Below are 17,663 nucleotides of genomic sequence, written 5' to 3'. Positions count from 1 at the left end.
TCTCTACTGTGTTCTATGTCTTCTCTGAAACTACCAGACAAAGGGATCGAGATAATGCCTTGAGCTATGGAGGATTCCCCTGTCTGAATACAGAAGCGTGGGTTCTCATTATTTCACCAAATTTTGGCATGAGTTTAGGTCAGTCAGCTTTAGCGATGTCTGTGTTTGCTTACTATACTTCACACAGGCCTGCTGCCAATAAAGAGTCAGAGCTGGCAATCCATATTCATGAAAGAAGCTCTTCTAGGCTCTATTAACATTGACAAAGACCTAGCTGTTCCAGTCGTCCATCTGACTGGTATTGAGTGGAGAGCTGTATGACCAGATTAGCGCACACAGCTAGATTATTTCTAACAATTTGGCCCAATTGTCATCTGTGACAAGTCTGTCATTAGGTGATGAGTTCTTTTAGACATTAGCAGATAAAGATAATTTCCTTAACTTCAGGTTTATTTGACAACAGGCGGCTGTGGACGGAGAGGAAGTGCTTTAGCAGTTTGTGGATTAAGGGTTTTTGGTGACTTCAAAGCCATGTTTGATCTCTAAGATATTGCTGTACTAAATTCAATAATGTCACTTGTTGTGTCCTTTTTTGGGGGGAAGTCTGTAATTTATTGCCTGGCGCTATATGTTTTTTCCTTAAAATTAGGAACAACAATCCAGTTTTCATTGTGAGTGCATGGAAAAAAAAACAGGTGCTTGGTCTACAGAATTACAGCCAATGAATACCCTGACTTTGACATACAGCTGAAACACTTCCAAAGTGATTGACAGGCATCACTAATGAGGAGCATGTCATATTAAGAAAATAATGTAGCCATTGTCTTTATCAATACATAGCATATGAAACTGGGGAGCCTTAGCAGTTGCAATGGGACAGGATTTGCCTGCGATTAGAAGATTGAAGCATCCCGCTGTTGCCTCGATTGGGGGCAGGGGGATCGAATTGTTTTGTGCTATGTACAAGCATGAGAAGCGAAGAATGATTATATCATCATAATGGCATGGACATTAATGTAGTTAGAATATAGGGTTTCCTGAAGAAAACTTTAAATAGCGAACATATTTATAATAATAATAATAATAATAATAATAATAATAATATAATACTATTTATAAAGTCATTTAATTATATTGATGTTAATACAGTATAATACATTTACACTTTGTGATAAACCCCATAGTTTCCATGTTGTTTTTATGCTGCAGATTTCTTGCAAATCAAAGCCAAGAGTGACTACAAAATGGATGAGAAACATATAGGAAGTACTTTTACTTTTCCCTTCTGCTCAATCCACTTCTGGGTTTAGCTAAAAGAAAAAAAAAAGCAGCAAAAATTCCTAGAAAAACGCTGCTTTTCCACAACGTGGGGCCTTTAGCCTAAATCTTTATAGAACAACAGTAATTTTCAATTTTAAAATTTTATTTTTAATATTTTTCTTCCTTACACCCACTATAGGGGGAGGTTAGTTGTATTTGTGTCCACCTGACAACTGTCACCTGTGTAGGGATTAACATACAGCTGACACTTACTGGTGTGGGAACAAATGTGTCATGGACAGCCCCTAGCTGCTATATAGTACAACACAAACAAAAGTCTTACAATGTGTAAAAAACAAAATGATTTGTTTATTTTATTTATTTTTTTAAAAAAAAAAAAAAAAAAAACAAACTGAATTTTCCTTTCTATTTTTTCACAGTGATTAAAGCTAAATTTTTCTTTTTTTTTTTTTTGTATATGGCATATTTGCACCATATTAATGATGTTTTTTTAACCACTTCAGTACCGGGCCAATTTGTGGTCCAGGACCAGACACATTTTAGGTTTATTATGTATGTGCGGTTTTGAGGTCTGTAAAATTTTTCTCGTATGTCTTAGGGAGCGTTCACACTACCGTCGGTGTCCGACATGTAGTGTCCGCTCAAAATCTGTCACGGACAGTAGGAGCGGACACTAGATGTGTCCGTGACACCTGTCATTCACTTGAATGGGCATCGGGTGCGTTCTTTTGCACTCCGTGCCCGTCCTTCCCTGTCCGCAAGAGAAGATGTCCGACTTCTCAAGCGGACAGAGGAACCCTGCATGCAGGGTTTTTCTGTCCGCTTGAGAAGTTGGACATCTTCTCTTGTGGACAGGGAAGGACGGGCACGGAGTGCAAAACAACGCACCCGATGCCCATTGAAATGAATGACAGGTGTCACGGACACAGCTAGAGCCCGCTCCTAATGTCCGTGACAGATTTTGAGCGGACACTAGGAGCGGACACTACCTGTCGGACACCGACGGTAGTGTGAACGCCCCCTACCCTAAGTCAACTAATTTTTACGTCTTTTTTCGGGGACACATAGGGCTTTATTTTTATGTTATTTTTATTTTCAAATGTGTTTTAATTTTTTTTTATATCCAGGAAAATATAAACAAAATAGGAGGGAAATTGTGTCTGGTTTTCAATTTATAATTTTTTTTTTAATTTAATAACACAAAGTGTCACTAAAAAACTTTATAAAATAGTTTTTCCTCTCCGTTACGGTAATTTTTATTTTGTATGGTGTCATCGGGGGTGGGGCTATAACCTTTAATAATGGCGTTTTATTAGCGTATTATTTATTTATTTTTTATTATTATTTTATTTACATTTTTTTAACACTTTTTTATTATATTTTTATTTTATTTTTTTTCCAGATTGTGTCCCCATAAGGTGATAAGAGACCTTTGGGGACATCTGATCACTTTTTTTTTGTACTTGAGGCTGATTTCTCCTATAACTGAGGCTGGTACATTTAACCTCAGTTACAGGAGGAATCCAGCCTCCTGCACGCTGCTATACACAGTATGCAGAGCTGATCTGAGTCCTGTAGGACCCAGCAGCTCTGGCAGGACACTGCTCCCAGCGGATCACGTGTCTGCCGGGTCAGAGGGCAGCTGATTTATGGCAGTGTCCATAGCCGTGTATACAGCGCTCATTGAGCGCTGTATACACAGCGATCGAGAAGGCAGGGGAGGTAATAAATCTTCCCTGCTATCTCTCTGGGAGCTCCGGCTGAAGTTACAGCCGGCTCCTATTGAAAGCAGCTACACGATCTCCGTGCAGCTGCTGTGTTCTGGTGGACGTACAGGTACGTCCTGGCAGAACTAGACAACCACTTCCCGGATGTATATAGTCTATGGGCGGTCCGGAAATGGTTAATGAGGTCTATAGGTATTATTTTAGGAAAATTTGGCTGTGAATTCTGTCATGCAACCAAAGATCGCCGCGTTGCTCAGCAACTCCTTCATTACTGTAAGCACTGCTCGATTTTTATATCTGAAAGTCGCAGTCTAAGCACCCTCAGGGTTGTAATGTTAGGCCGGATTCACACGGGGTATTTTGGACCTGGATTTGACACGGAGGCCGCCTCAGATTGTGGTCCAAAAAACGGGCACTCCGCTCCGGATTAGGCCCAAATGAATGGGGCTAGTTGGGAGGGAGTGTCTTCAGGCGCATCTCCAGCCGCGGCATCCGCCTGAAGAATGAGCATGTTGCTTCTTTTTTCCAGGAGCTGGAACAAACCGCTTGCGGAAAAAAGAACTGACCGGCTCCCATTGATGGGAGCCGCTTTTTTGATCAGGATTTTGAGGCAGATTCCACCTCAAAATCCTGACCAAAAAACTCTGTGTGAACTCAGCCTTATATTGATTTACATTTGATAAGGTTGTTGCAGGGTGACTCATATTTGTTTATGCCACAGGAGTCACGGCCAAAGTCATTGTGTAGCCCTAGCCTTAAAGGGGTTATCCAGTTTCTAACATTGATGGCTTATCCTTATTAAGTCTGTGGTGACCACCATAGATCACCGTTACTGAGGGGATATTGCCATAGACCAGTGCTGTGCTGCAGTACCTACACTTGCTGCAAAAGTTTGTTTGGCAAGTGAGCAGTGCGGCTCTCCCATGAAGCCTCGGTAACGGTGATCTGCGGCCATCCCTAGCATAAAACCCTGCCTAAGACCTAAGGATAGGCCATTAATCTTCGAAACTGGATAACCCATTTAAGGTTTCACGATCCCTTTAAAGTTTACTATACTATGGATATTGATTAACAACAGACTTTCTGAATGTGGGTAATTCTCTCAGCTATGGGGATTTTTATCCAGTCTAGGAAATCCTCTAAAAGTTAGACATCCTGGACTCCAAACTGATACACTGTGAGAGAAATTATGATTTAAGGACAGGGTCTAATTATTGTATTAGGGTTTCATAGAGATGTACAGTATGAGTCCTGTACAAATACTTGAGCCTTTATACAATACAATTTAACCACAGAAAGGTTATTCTATATTTATGAAAAGTTGCAGCCATTTTTTGTTAAAATGAAGAATGCAAAAATTCCATTGCAATGAGCAAAACTTAGATTGCCTTGACTACGGTACAATGAGGCAGATTTATTCGGCCTTGTAAGCTGGTTTTCTGGTGTACAAGGCAAAAAAAGTAGAATTTTTTTGCACAAATCTACAAAAAAAAAAAAGAAATGCAAGTTTTTACTTCTTTAAACGGGTTTTCCCAACTCAGTGTATCAGCCAGGCTGCATGCAGTGTCTGCTTCGCACTTCCTGTATTTCTCCTCCCCCCTCCTCCCTTCTGAACGGGACACACAACACTTAAGCAGAGAAGATATTATCCACATTCTTGTACAAAACAGCCTCAATGTTATTTGTATGTTTACATAGAGAGATAACAGACTTTATCAGCAACCTGCAATTAGTGAATTAACAGGATTGTCCTGTACTGAGTAAGTGACATCACCTGTCCTATGTCCCAGGTCTGTGGTTATAGTAACGCAGTGTAAACAATGGAAGGAATAAATTCACATAGCAGGAGAACAAAACAGACTTTCTAATGCAATATATTTAGGAAAAGTCTTCAATTTACATAAGCTACCAGTATAGATGGGATCCTTGAGATGAGACAACCCCTTTAACTCCTTCAGCACTTCTCCAAGAGTGTGGTGAGGGCTAGCACAGGGCAAGGCTATTGGCCCTACCCGATTTATCATCCATTACGCCATAAATCTTGTGTGAATGATTTGGAAAATTCTGACGGAGAATGTATCTTTTATATGAGGTACATGCTCTGGACTGCTCTGGACTATGAAGACTGATGTGTGTAAGGCCAGCCTTTGTAAATCTTCCCCCAGTGTACCCAGACCTGCTCTTATGTTAGCAGCAATAGGTCAGGAAGAATTTTCAGTCTTTGTATATAAGCAAGACAGTAAGCAGAGATCTTACAGATGGTAAAGAAGTAAAATACCAAGGGGGAATTCATTAATTTTTATCTCAATATTTTGTTGCAGAATAGTCATAAATTGGTGTTTAGTGGATTTTTAACACCACTTGCGACTACAATACAAATGACATTTTTATGCCAGCGTCACCATTTTTCTCAAAGTGGGCGGGGCATTCAGCTGTGCCACATTCATCATCATTTATGATGCTTTTGTGGCAACAGTCACAGCAGAATACCAGCTAGAATTCTTTAAAAGCACAAGGTCTGTTGCAGGATGCACTTGATTCATGATGAGGCCCCATGGACATAATAGCATATAGACCCATTAATGCTGGTGACTAGGGTTGATCGATTGGGATGGGAAATGTTCAGATTCCAATCAGTGATTGAGTAAATTTCACGATTGCAATCGGAATTCCGATCCCGATCTTTTCCAGCGGGATCAAGGTCGGAGGTTATTTTCCACAATGCTTGGCTACTGGCCAATCATTGTGGGAAAAGCTATAGTATCAGATGAGCGAGTACTATTCGAAACTCCCGTTTCAAATAGCACGCACCCATAGGAATGAATGGAAGCGGCGGGCACGCAGGGGGTTAAGCGGCCAGACACCAGCAAAATCTGCGTGCTGGCTGCGTCCATTCATTCCTATGGGAGCGTACTACTCTTCCGTTTCCTCCCTGCTGTGCCGTATACTGGGCTTTGCTACATCTCAGATGTAGCAGAGCTGAGTATACAGTAAAACAGGGATGAAGCAGAAGATTGGCAGGCTGCGGTAAATCACTCTGTGTTGCACTGCTGTGAGGAAGACGAGGCACTCGCCATATAATTAGCCATGGCTGAAGTTCGCAAGTAGATAGATACTACTGTATATTGACTTGTCTATCTACTCTTCTGCTTCATCCCTGCTTTATCGTATACTCAGCTCTGCTACATCTGAGGAATGAAGGAAACATGGAGGAAACAGAAGAGTAGAACTTCGCTCAACTTACCTGCACAGTTCCGCTGCCGCTCCTCGTTCTTCTTGCTCCTCTTCTCTCATTGTCTCTCATTGACATGCCTTCAGAGCGCCCTGCGGCCCCCGCCTCCCTAGACTAGTGTTAGAGATGCTGGGAGAAGGTGGGGCTTGTGGCTTAGGAGAGTGTGGGTGGGTATTGGGAGGGGAGATGTGAGTGATGCACTCACGTCTCCCCGCCCACACTCTCCTAAGCAACAACAATCCTCGCCTACTCCCATCATCTCTAACACTAGCCTAGGGAGGTGGTGGCACGCACGGCTCTAAGAAGGCATGTGAATGAGAGAGGACCAGACCGAGAAGAACAGGAAGCGGCAGCGGCAGCGATTCTGTGCAGGTAAGTGGACACCAGGGGGCTAAGTTGCCGGGGGATTTTTTTTTAATCACTACACAGCGTTGAGTCCAAAAATTTAAACAATTTTTGGACCCCATGCTGTGTAGTGAATAGGATCGTTTTTAAAATCCTATCTTCGATTATTAAAAAAAATCCCATTGACTTGCATTACGATCGGAATTGGGATCGGGATCGGGTTCGAATGGAAAATGATCAGAAATCAGATTTTAAAAACGATCCTGAAATTTCAAGATCGTCTCAACCCCACTGGTGACCCCATACACACGTACAGTGGGGCAAAAAAGTATTTAGTCAGTCACCAATAGTGCAAGTTCCACCACTTAAAAAGATGAGAGGCGTCTGTAATTTACATCATAGGTAGACCTCAACTATGAGAGACAAAATGAGAAAACAAATCCAGAAAATCACATTGTCAGATTTTGTAAGAATTTATTTGCAAATTATGGTGCAAAATAAGTATTTGGTCAGTAACAAAATTTCATCTCAATACTTTGTTATATATCCTTTGTTGGCAATGACAGAGGTCAAACGTTTTCTGTAAGTCTTCACAAGGTTGGCACACACTGTTGTTGGTATGTTGGCCCATTCCTCCATGCAGATCTCCTCTAGAGCAGTGATGTTTTGGGGCTGTCGCTTGGCAACACGGACTTTCAACTCCCTCCAAAGGTTTTCTATAGGGTTGAGATCTGGAGACTGGCTAGGCCACTCCAGGACCTTGAAATGCTTCTTACAAAGCCACTCCTTCGTTGCCCTGGCGGTGTGCTTTAGATCATTGTCATGTTGAAAGACCCAGCCACGTTTCATCTTCAATGCCCTTGCTGATGGAAGGAGGTTTGCACTCAAAATCTCACGATACATGGCCCCATTCATTCTTTCATGTACCCGGATCAGTCGTCCTGGCCCCTTTGCAGAGAAACAGCCCCAAAGCATGATGTTTCCACCCCCATGCTTTACAGTAGGTATGGTGTTTGATGGATGCAACTCAGTATTCTTTTTCCTCCAAACACGAAAAGTTGTGTTTCTACCAAACAGTTCCAGTTTGGTTTCATCAGACCATAGGACATTCTCCCAATACTCTTCTGGATCATCCAAATGTTCTCTAGCAAACTTCAGACGGGCCCGGACATGTACTGGCTTAAGCAGTGGGACACGTCTGGCACTGCAGGATCTGAGTCCCTGGCGGCGTAGTGTGTTACTGATGGTAGGCTTTGTTACATTGGTCCCAGCTCTCTGCAGTTCATTCACTAGGTCCCCCCGCGTGGTTTTGGGATTTTTGCTCACCGTTCTTGTAATCATTTTGACCCCACGGGGTGAGATTTTGCGTGGAGCCCCAGATCGAGGGAGATTATCAGTGGTCTTGTATGTCTTCCATTTTCTAATTATTGCTCCCACAGTTGATTTCTTCACACCAAGCTGGTTGCCTATTGCAGATTCAGTCTTCCCAGCTTGGTGCAGGGCTACAATTTTGTTTCTGGTGTCCTTTGACAGCTCTTTGGTCTTCACCATAGTGGAGTTTGGAGTCTGACTGTTTGAGGGTGTGCACAGGTGTCTTTTTATACTGATAACAAGTTTAAACAGGTGCCATTACTACAGGTAATGAGTGGAAGAAAGAGGAGACTCTTAAAGAAGAAGTTACAGGTCTGTGAGAGCCAGAAATCTTGATTGTTTGTAGGTGACCAAATACTTATTTTCCACCATAATTTGAAAAAAAATTCTTACAAAATCAGACAATGTGATTTTCTGGATTTGTTTTCTCATTTTGTCTCTCATAGTTGAGGTCTACCTATGATGTAAATTACAGACGCCTCTCATCTTTTTAAGTGGTGGAACTTGCACTATTGATGGCTGACTAAATACTTTTTGCCCCACTGTAGTTGTCCAAGCTGTAGAAACCATCTACAAACGATGAAAAAGGTCCTATTCCTGTCCGCATTTGCAACACAGGAGTACAGGGGATTATACAATTCTTTTTGTGAATCTGAGATTTCAGATGGCATGCCCAGGCAAAGTGGACATGTTCTTTGCGGAATGTTGACCCATTTTGTGGACAGTAAAACCATTATAGTCGCGTGCATGTAGCCTGAAGTGAAAACTTCACCATTGCAATGGACATGAAGACCAGTGTAGAATATGCCAGTCTTTATAAATGTCTCATTATATATGCTTGATTTCATCAAAAAATTAAGTTTTAAAAAAATCAATGGCCAAAGATATAAAATAGTGTTCCTGTCTTTGTTCTGTTCAATAATAAAGTGTGTTAGACATCACATGCACTTACAAGTTAAAACAGCGTTGTGTTTGTAGGATGTCAGTGCCTTTATGGAGCCTCATGGGTTTTTTGCCTTCCCCTGGATCAACACTGTAGGGATTGTAGGGTTATAGGTTGGACTTGATGGACTAATGTCTTTATCCAACCCCAACAACTATGAAAAGCTAGTGTCATAACTGAAAGCCATCAGATCCCAACACATGCCCACAAGTCTACTAAAAGGGCCATTCCTGCAAAAAAGAATGTCCTATCCACAGGATAGGGAAGAAGTGTCTGATTTCCCCTATATCATGAGAACAGGGTCCTGTGTATCCCTACTGAACAGAGTAATACATTAATTCTCACAATCGGAGTGAGGACCTTGCTCGCTAGAGCTTACAGTCTATGTGGTAGAAGGGGTGACACAATACCATCGTACATTTAAATGGAGCAGTGCTGCAGTGCCTACACTCGCCAATACAGTTTGTACGGTGAGTGAGCAACAGCTGATTTTTTACTGTCTGGCCCATGTGAAATATAGTGAGCAAAGACAGACATCACTAAAGCTGACTGGTCTAAACCTATTCCAAACTTTGATAAAATTATGTAGTCCTGAGTGTCAGACCTCCACAGATCTTAATAGGATAGGCCTTCTCTGTTAGAAACTGGATAACCCCTTTAAGCTGTAGTCCCACATTGCGGAAATGCAGATTTTTTTGTTGCAGATTTTGTTGAGTTGTTTTTTTTTGAGCCAAAGCCATGAGTGCATTGAGCAGTAGGTAAAAGTATAAGAACTTTCTATATATTTCCCATTCCTTTTGTATCCATTCTTGGCTTTGGCTCAAAAAAACGCAGCAAAATCTGCATAAAAAAACTATGTTTCCGCAATGTCGGGCCTTAGTCTTAAAGGGGTTGTCCCATCACAAGGATCCTATCTATACTGCTTGTTAATGTGAATGTAAGACTTTTCCTAAATACACTGCTTCAGCAAAACTGCTTTGTTTGTCCACTATCTTATTATTTATTTATTTTTTTTGACATATCCCTAGACTTATCTGGTCATAAGTCAAGTGATGTATCTGCTGCTCTGAGGGGGGAGGGAGGAGGGGCTAAGTGCACGGGAGCGAGCCTGGAGGGGGGGTAGTTTACCCTTTGGGGGGAAGGGGCCGCCAATACAGACCCAGCATCCGCTGTAATAGAGAGGCGGATGCCGGGGACGGTTAGACGCCGGCACAGATGCCTGCAACATCGCTATGCTCCTGCCCTGCATGGATGCGAATACAGACCCGGCATCCGCTGTAATAGAGAGAGGATTTTGCATTGTGAAGGCTAGACTGGTCTCACTATCTATGAGCGTGCACGCAGGGCCAGCCGCATCTCGCCGCTGGCTTTGCATATGTAACCCCGCCCACCAATGACGCAACAAAGCCGGAAGAAAGAAGATTTTACAGCAACGAAGACTGGTGAGTATGTGACGTGGGAATACCCCTTCAAGGTGAAATCATGCTATGGGAAGGAGGACGTATTAGATTGATGTGAGGCATAGCAGTTTGAAGCAACAGAGCTGCCCTTGGTGCTACAGGCTGTTTATTTGCATGTTGTGAAATAAATGAATATCTGAGATACAAATTATCATGGGGAAAAATGGTGTTACAGTCAGAGGAGCCTGACCTATCAAACTGTGTTGCTGGTTTACTATGCCTCACCCTGATGACAAACTTCCTTTAAGTATATTTATTAGAAGTGAAATGTTTTATCACTCCAGTTCTTTTGTCGGTGATCCAGTGTTTATTACATACAAGTACCGGACTTCTCCTGGAGGAGCGCATGTTTCTTTCTTCATTGTTAGTAAGAGGCAGAATTACTTTCCTTCTGTATGTTTACACCTAGATGCTACTTTTTATATCTAATATTTATTTTTCTTTATTTTCCACCAAGTAGCGATTTATCTGTATCTATATTAATAAGCACTGCTTCGTCCAGCTAATAACAGGTACTTTTTTCTTTTTCCCATAAAGCTGAGTCAATGGAATTGGGTACAAAACAAGTATAATTTTCATGCTGATTCCCTGGCTAATGAATTGCTCCTTTAGAGTGATTATATAAGCTGCGCTTCCATGTTCTTTCTAACACTCCCAAAGTCAGCAAAGCTAAAAATAATGATATTAACCAAACCCACGAATGTTCCATTATCATTACAACAAGTTCTCAGCTTAGGGTTACTAACAGCAGAGTTGCTAAATACAAGCATTTCTTACGCCGGTTGGCCGGCTGTTCAGGAGTTGCCTGCTTATTCTTTAGCTTTTTAATTGGCTGGGACCACCAGAATTCAGAGGACACAGATGTCACCGATAGTGTGCCTAGGGAACACATTCATGCCCATCTGTTGCCGTCTAGAGAACTGTTCATATATCCACAAGGCCTCCATTTAATTCTTGTCAAAAAGTAATGTAAATCCAGTTTACCCTCAGAAGTCACTACAGAGATTTATGCCAATGAGCCCCCTGCAATTTGCACACACTGTAGCTGTATAGGAAGAAAGGGCAGTCCTTTTCATGTCTGTGCATATTAACAAGAGAAGCCTGCCTTAAGAGGGTCTTTTTTGATTGAACGCTCTCATTATTTTAATGCAGCCTGTGCCGCTCCTTTTCTATGAAAGAAAACTAGATCGTAAAACAAAATATGGGGGCAGGGACAGGGAAATTGTATGACACAAGTCTGTGTCCCAACACACTTTTAATTGCCCTAGTTAAAGGATCTCTAGAGGGATACTAGTATCTTGTACTTTGCTCATATGTCACATAAATTCCATCTAACAGATAGTAACAGTTGTCGTCTAGTTTTAGTCCGCTTAGACATTGAATTCTGCATATGCTGCCAAATTGGTCTACAGCTTGTTCAAGGGCAATAATACATGCAAGCTGTCACAACTACACAGAGCTGTCACCACCAGTTGATTTTGTGTACAGATCTTCCAAATCATGCTAAATAGCTGGGACAGTGCAGTTTTAGTAATAGAAAACCTGGGTTTTAAAGGGGTAATAGCATCTCTAGAATAATATTTAAACTTGTAGTTTAAAGGGGTTATGCTGTTATAGACACTTATTCCCTGTGCACAGGACAGGGGATAATTGTCCAATCGCACCTGTCGCACCATTCACAAGGCCTTAGGGGGACTTTCTATTTGGACAGATGACTCAATTTCTGTCTGAAGTCACATATTTTCTCTTCTGTCTCTCTTTCTGCAGAGTGCTTTCAATTGCTGAGCCCTACTAAGGGCTAGAACAGTGTTTGATCAGTGCCTCTATGTAAATCCAGAGATAACTGCATTTTAGAAACAAGCAAAGAGTACACTATTGCACTCAGCTGAAAACCAAGAAAAGGATGGGAGAGGAGACAGGAGAGCGGGTGAAACCCTGAGATTAAAAAAAAAACAAAACCCAGAACCCAGCATATGAACTCTCCCACAGATCGATAGGTTAGGGTCACCTGTATCAAATGTTTTCCCCTTGTGCATCGATACCTTTGTTTTGTTTGATATCACTGTCTGTTAATATGTAAATGAGCTGTTAGGAGCAATGAAAGTGTTTTTGCCTACCTCTTAGGAGCAATGGCACCACCTCATTTGCTCCAAAGGGCTCATTTGCATATTGATAAAAAAAGGTGATATCTCAGCGACAAAGACATTACTTTGAGAAAGCACCAATTGATTCAGATGACCCTAACTTCTCTATTTGTGGAAGAGTTGATATGCTGGGTACTGGTGACAAAAGGGAACCTGTCACCATGAAAATGATATATAGCTTTATGGGAAAAGATTCCTAGAAACAGTGAGGCTTGCTTCACATCTGTGTTTGGGTTTCCATTCAGGAAGTCCGCTTGGAGACCCCCTGAACGGAAACCTAATCCGCATAAAAAAGTGGTTACCTTAGGAAACCTGCGGTCCCCATAGACTATAAAGGGGTCCGTGTGGTTTCCGCACAAGAAATGCGCAGAGAAAAGTGCTGCTTGTATTTTTCATGCGGAGAGGGGAAAGAAATCCCTGAACGCAGATGTGAACCCAGCCATACTGAGTCAGGGAAGTGATACTACAAGTGATTGATAGTTACCTCTGTATGTTCATCGATAGATGGGGAGCCATTACTGATAGGACTGTCCTTCTGAGTGAATTACTGTTTCTAAGCATTGAAAGAGAGAGATATAAATGCTGTGCACTAATTATTCTGTTCGGTCATATGATGCCTGCAGATGCCCGCACAGTGATGAAACTTCTTTTGTGCCACTACTCATTATGATGTTCCATTGTGGCCCTCTACACTGTGCAGTGTCCCATCGTGGCCCTCTAAATTACCTCCCTTGTCTCTTATGCCAGAATGTTAAAAAACAAAACAAACATTTTTAGCTACTGACTGCGATATGATACACGTCTCTTGCTTCTTCTTGCCTTTAGCCTGAACTATTGCAGTCTAGCTCAGGTGGCGTGATGACATCATCACACTGCTTTCACCGCTGAACCGATAACTCATAGGCTACAGGCCTATGTTGGCCTGTAGCTTATGAGATAGTTGGTTGGATAGGAAGAAGCAATAGACTCCTATTTCTCATTGCAGTAATCAACTGTATTGGTGGATACTGGTACTGTTGATTTTGAATTTGGATTACAATGGCAGCATATACTTTTTGCACTTTGGACCCCTTGTGTCTTCGAGCCTCAGGCAGTAACCCAAATTACCCCTATTATAATTGGCCCTTGCTTAGAATAAGCCTTAAATATCAGATCAGTCTGACTACCAACACCCTCACGATTAGATGACTGAAGTGTTGTATCCTCTTTAATATTTCCTGACACATCTCTGTACTTTTGGTATTGGCTGAACTGTATGTTGCCGCCAGGTCTTAGTCACCTGAATCGGGCCTGAGCCATAGTGAGCACAACCACTTTGTTGATCATTGGAAAATCCCTTTTTATGGTGGATGGTTCCCCTTTTGGAGCCCATACTTCACATAGTGGCTCTGCTGTCCCGTTCATTTGAATTAGACTAATATTCTGCATGGCCATGTGATGGACAAATGTGATTTCATGGGTGAGAGAAGAAGAAACAACGCTAGCCTTAAAAAACTGATTGGCATAGGTGCGTAGTGTTGGACCTCCACTGATCTAATATTGATAACTTACCCTAAGGCCCCTTGCAGACAATAGTCTGCTGGCCACGACTGAACAGTAAGGCCGGTGCATGGATGGAAACAGGGCTGCAAAACTGGACAGGAATAGGATCTATTCTGAGTTTAGCAGCCTGGACTGTCGGCCCAAACATGGGACCGTGTAATTCTCGGTCATTAGCAAGGGGCCTATGAATAGGTAAGTCCTGGAACAAACTCTATAGCTTATAAGAACACACAGGTCAGAGGATATAAATAGATATGAACTCTATTATATGTAACATTACTTTTAATTTCAATCAATGTTTAGAGATATACGTTATATGATTTATACAAGTTATGTGAATGTAGGCTAAATCAGACACAGCTAAATATTGAAATAAATAAATGAAAATGAATATATATAATTATATAGCAATATATAAAAAAATACATTGTATCAACACAGTATAATGTATACAGTATAATATGTTTGCAGAATTATTCTGTTATCTATATATTTTGTGTGCATGCTTAAAGGCAGGTGCTCCTGGAGTAACAGGCTGGAGCTCTTTATCAACATGTCGCTTTCTAGTCCACCATGTCAACAGAAACGGTTAATGAAGTTGTGTCAGGTCTTCTATAGAAGACAAGATTTTTGTATCTCTTTCTTTCTCCTATCTAAGCTATGTGTTTCTTCCCCATGTGTGTCAGGCACCCTGCCGTAACTTCACACACTTCTCCAATAAAGTGCTCAGATGCTGTCCTGTGTTTTCATGTACTTTTTTCTCCATTATCTCTCCGCAGCTTGAATCTTGCTTATAATTGATGATGCTTTAGTTAATCATCTCTTTTCCTCTTTTGTTCGGCAGGTACCTCAACCTTGAAAGATCCCTTTTATTCAGACTATGTGTCTTCTCTTAGGTCATTGATCATAGAGCACGCAGGGACACTCAATTCACAGTCAAGTGGGAAACGGCCGTCATGAATAATCAGGAGGTTGTGGCAGTGCTACAGGAGTGCAAGCAAATGCTCCAAGCTCTCGCTTCAGAGGTGTCAGAGCCGACTGAGGAGGAAAAGAATGACTACCAGCAGTGCGAAGGTGAGGACCTTATGTGACAGCACAGGACTGCCAGCAGGTTCCTCTCCGCCTCTGTGCAGCTCAGCCACATGCACTCACTCCCGCTCTATTTTTCTTCTCTTGGCAGGCGAGGCTGGCTAGGCTGTTGGGTTTGTGGGACATGAATGGGATTTGGACCGCAGGCAGAGAAGGAAGCTCATTTTGTTAGAGTGAATTGCTGTCACTTTTAATTTCAGGCTCCACTAAACTCAGGCGGAGCCACATTTATTTGTGGAAACAGAACAATGAGCAAAAGTTTGATGGCAGGTGACATAGTTTTTGAATATTAGAAAATGATAGAGGACAAGCTATTGCCGCAGTGTGCCACCAGTGTTTTAGCACTGAATGGGTCGGAGATTTCAATTTAATGACTTAACTTGCTAATTAGTTTTGCATGATTTATTCCAAAGAGAGTCGATGAAAACATTTTTTTTAATTCTGAGGATTAAATAAACCAGCAGTACGTAGAACATTGGTCTTAATGATATTTGTGACAGCTTTTGCCCTGTTGTACGGCCCAGTTAATGATGTCTTTGAATTAGCATAACTGAAATCTTTATTGAATTGAATTTCAGCCCACTACTACGTATTGAATACATTAATATTAATATGTATGAAGGCATTTATACATTGTCCTCTATGTTCTAAACAGCGTAAAGTATTTGTGTAAAAAAAAAAATTGCAAGAAAGGATCAATAGTGTTGACTTGCTCACAGAATTACATTGTCATTGCCTTTCTGTTTTGATCCATTTCTTCATTCACCTAAATGGTAAAAATAGCAAAACATCAGGTAGCAACTTACACTGTTCTTCACAGCAAAAGGAAAAAAAAAAAGTTTTCTTGCAGAATGGAGGCAAATTGAAGGCAATTTATGGCATTTACCTGCCCAAAAAATAAAATCTTGTAGAAATGAATAAGACATTCATGGAATGTTTCTTCAGAAGTGAGACAGTGAGAACAAGTGATTGCTCACATCCTTATAGTTTAAGAAATATATACAAGATCATACTCCTAATTCTAGCGCACAGGAGCTTCAATTGGTATTTGCAAACAAAAGCTTAAAGGGGTTGCTTGAGATTTTCCTTTACATACTCTCCAATTCTGTCACTGCTCTAACGCAACCACTCTGATGGTCCCTGCTGGTAAGGCAGTGATAGCATTACATATATCACTCATGTGACTGCTGCTGCCAATCACTGGCTTTGGTGGCAATGCTTGCATGTACAACATGGTACTGCTGAGACCAGTGACTGAGTGCAGCTGGGATTGTCATTGTTACAGGACTGGTGGGGACCATTGGAGCAGTGGTGCTGGAGGGGCTTTCAAGGATGAACATAGGCTAAGTTCACACAGAGGAATTTTGAGTTAATTCTCAGACGGATTCCACCTCCATCTCAAAATCAGCCACAAAAACTGTCTAGACAATGCCTTCCATTGTTTTCAGTGGAAAGGGAGGCAGTGATGCTTCCTGATAGATCTTGCTTCAGTTTCCACGACTGATTCAGCGGCAGAGACCGCAGAACGAAGCTCATTCTGATTGAGGCTGAGTTCACACGGGGTATTTTGGTCAGGATTTTGAGGCCGTATCCGCCTCAAAATCCTGACCAAAAAGACGTCTCCCATTGAAATCAATGGGAGCCACTCGGGTCTTTTTTTAAGAGAGCGGTTTGTTCCGGCTCCTGGAAAAAAGAATGGACATGCTCATTCTTCAGGCCGAGTCGCCTAGCGAATCTACCGGAACACACTCCCTCTTCCTGACTAGGCCCATTCATTGGGCCTAATCCGAAGCGGAGTGTGCGTCTGGATGCCGGTGCACTGCTCCGGCATCCAGTCATGGCTACCTGTTTAACACGGCTGCCCCTTAACATTCCTAACGCTACCCTGAAGCTACTTCGATCCAATTTGATTTCCAATGGAGGAAACGCTCCCTCCGTTGTGTAGGGATTCAGCTGTCTCCTTCTTACTCCACTCTTTAATCAGTTAATTACCCTCACCTGTTTAGTGAATTACACACTCTTTTAGACAAATGGTGCTCTCTCCATATTTCCCTGATAGGTCGTATAACTGCTGTCAAAATGACCCTTCTCTCAAAGCTTCTGTATTTTTTTTTAAAATGCTCCCAGTGGCTGTCCCTTGCTCAGAGCTACACGCCCTCCAAAGTTCGATTTTTAAGTTTATATGCCATTGTATTGTATTCACCACTCGGGTGGTGCTCTCGGGCAAAGGCGAAGGGGAAGTTAACGGTCCCACATGTTTTGCATTACTACTGGGCCTCCCACCTGCATTGTATCCCATTCTGGGCTGCTCCACAGGCCTACACGAAATGAGTCACGATTGAGAAGCTTTGGCTGGCACTGATCCATCCTAGTGCTTTCCTGTGAATCTGCTTTTCTCCCCTTCCTTTCCCCCTCTCCTAGCACCCAATCGCTTTACACAAGCTATCTGAATCACCTGCTCCAAACTCTTTCCCCTGGCCTCCCTGTGTTCCTCTATGGTTTCCTTCTTGTACAATCCACTCCTTCCGG

The 17,663-nt window shown here is 42.0% G+C and overlaps 1 protein-coding gene across 1 annotated transcript in view; it reads left to right on the top strand.

Moving 5' to 3' along the window:
* The window catches only part of ALPK1 (alpha kinase 1), a 136,274-nt gene that overhangs the window by 49,844 nt on the left and 68,767 nt on the right, over positions 1-17,663 (top strand). The window contains exon 2 of the mRNA XM_075286392.1: positions 14,942-15,119. Within this exon, the coding sequence (XP_075142493.1) occupies positions 15,002-15,119 (118 nt within the window). The 5' untranslated portion in view covers positions 14,942-15,001. The remainder of the gene's footprint in view (positions 1-14,941; positions 15,120-17,663) is intronic.

The sequence above is a fragment of the Leptodactylus fuscus genome, chromosome 1 (assembly GCF_031893055.1).
Source record: "Leptodactylus fuscus isolate aLepFus1 chromosome 1, aLepFus1.hap2, whole genome shotgun sequence".
NCBI lineage: Eukaryota > Metazoa > Chordata > Amphibia > Anura > Leptodactylidae > Leptodactylus > Leptodactylus fuscus.
The sequence above is the reverse complement of the archived record's forward strand: the minus strand, read 5'-3'. Positions and strand labels throughout refer to the sequence as shown.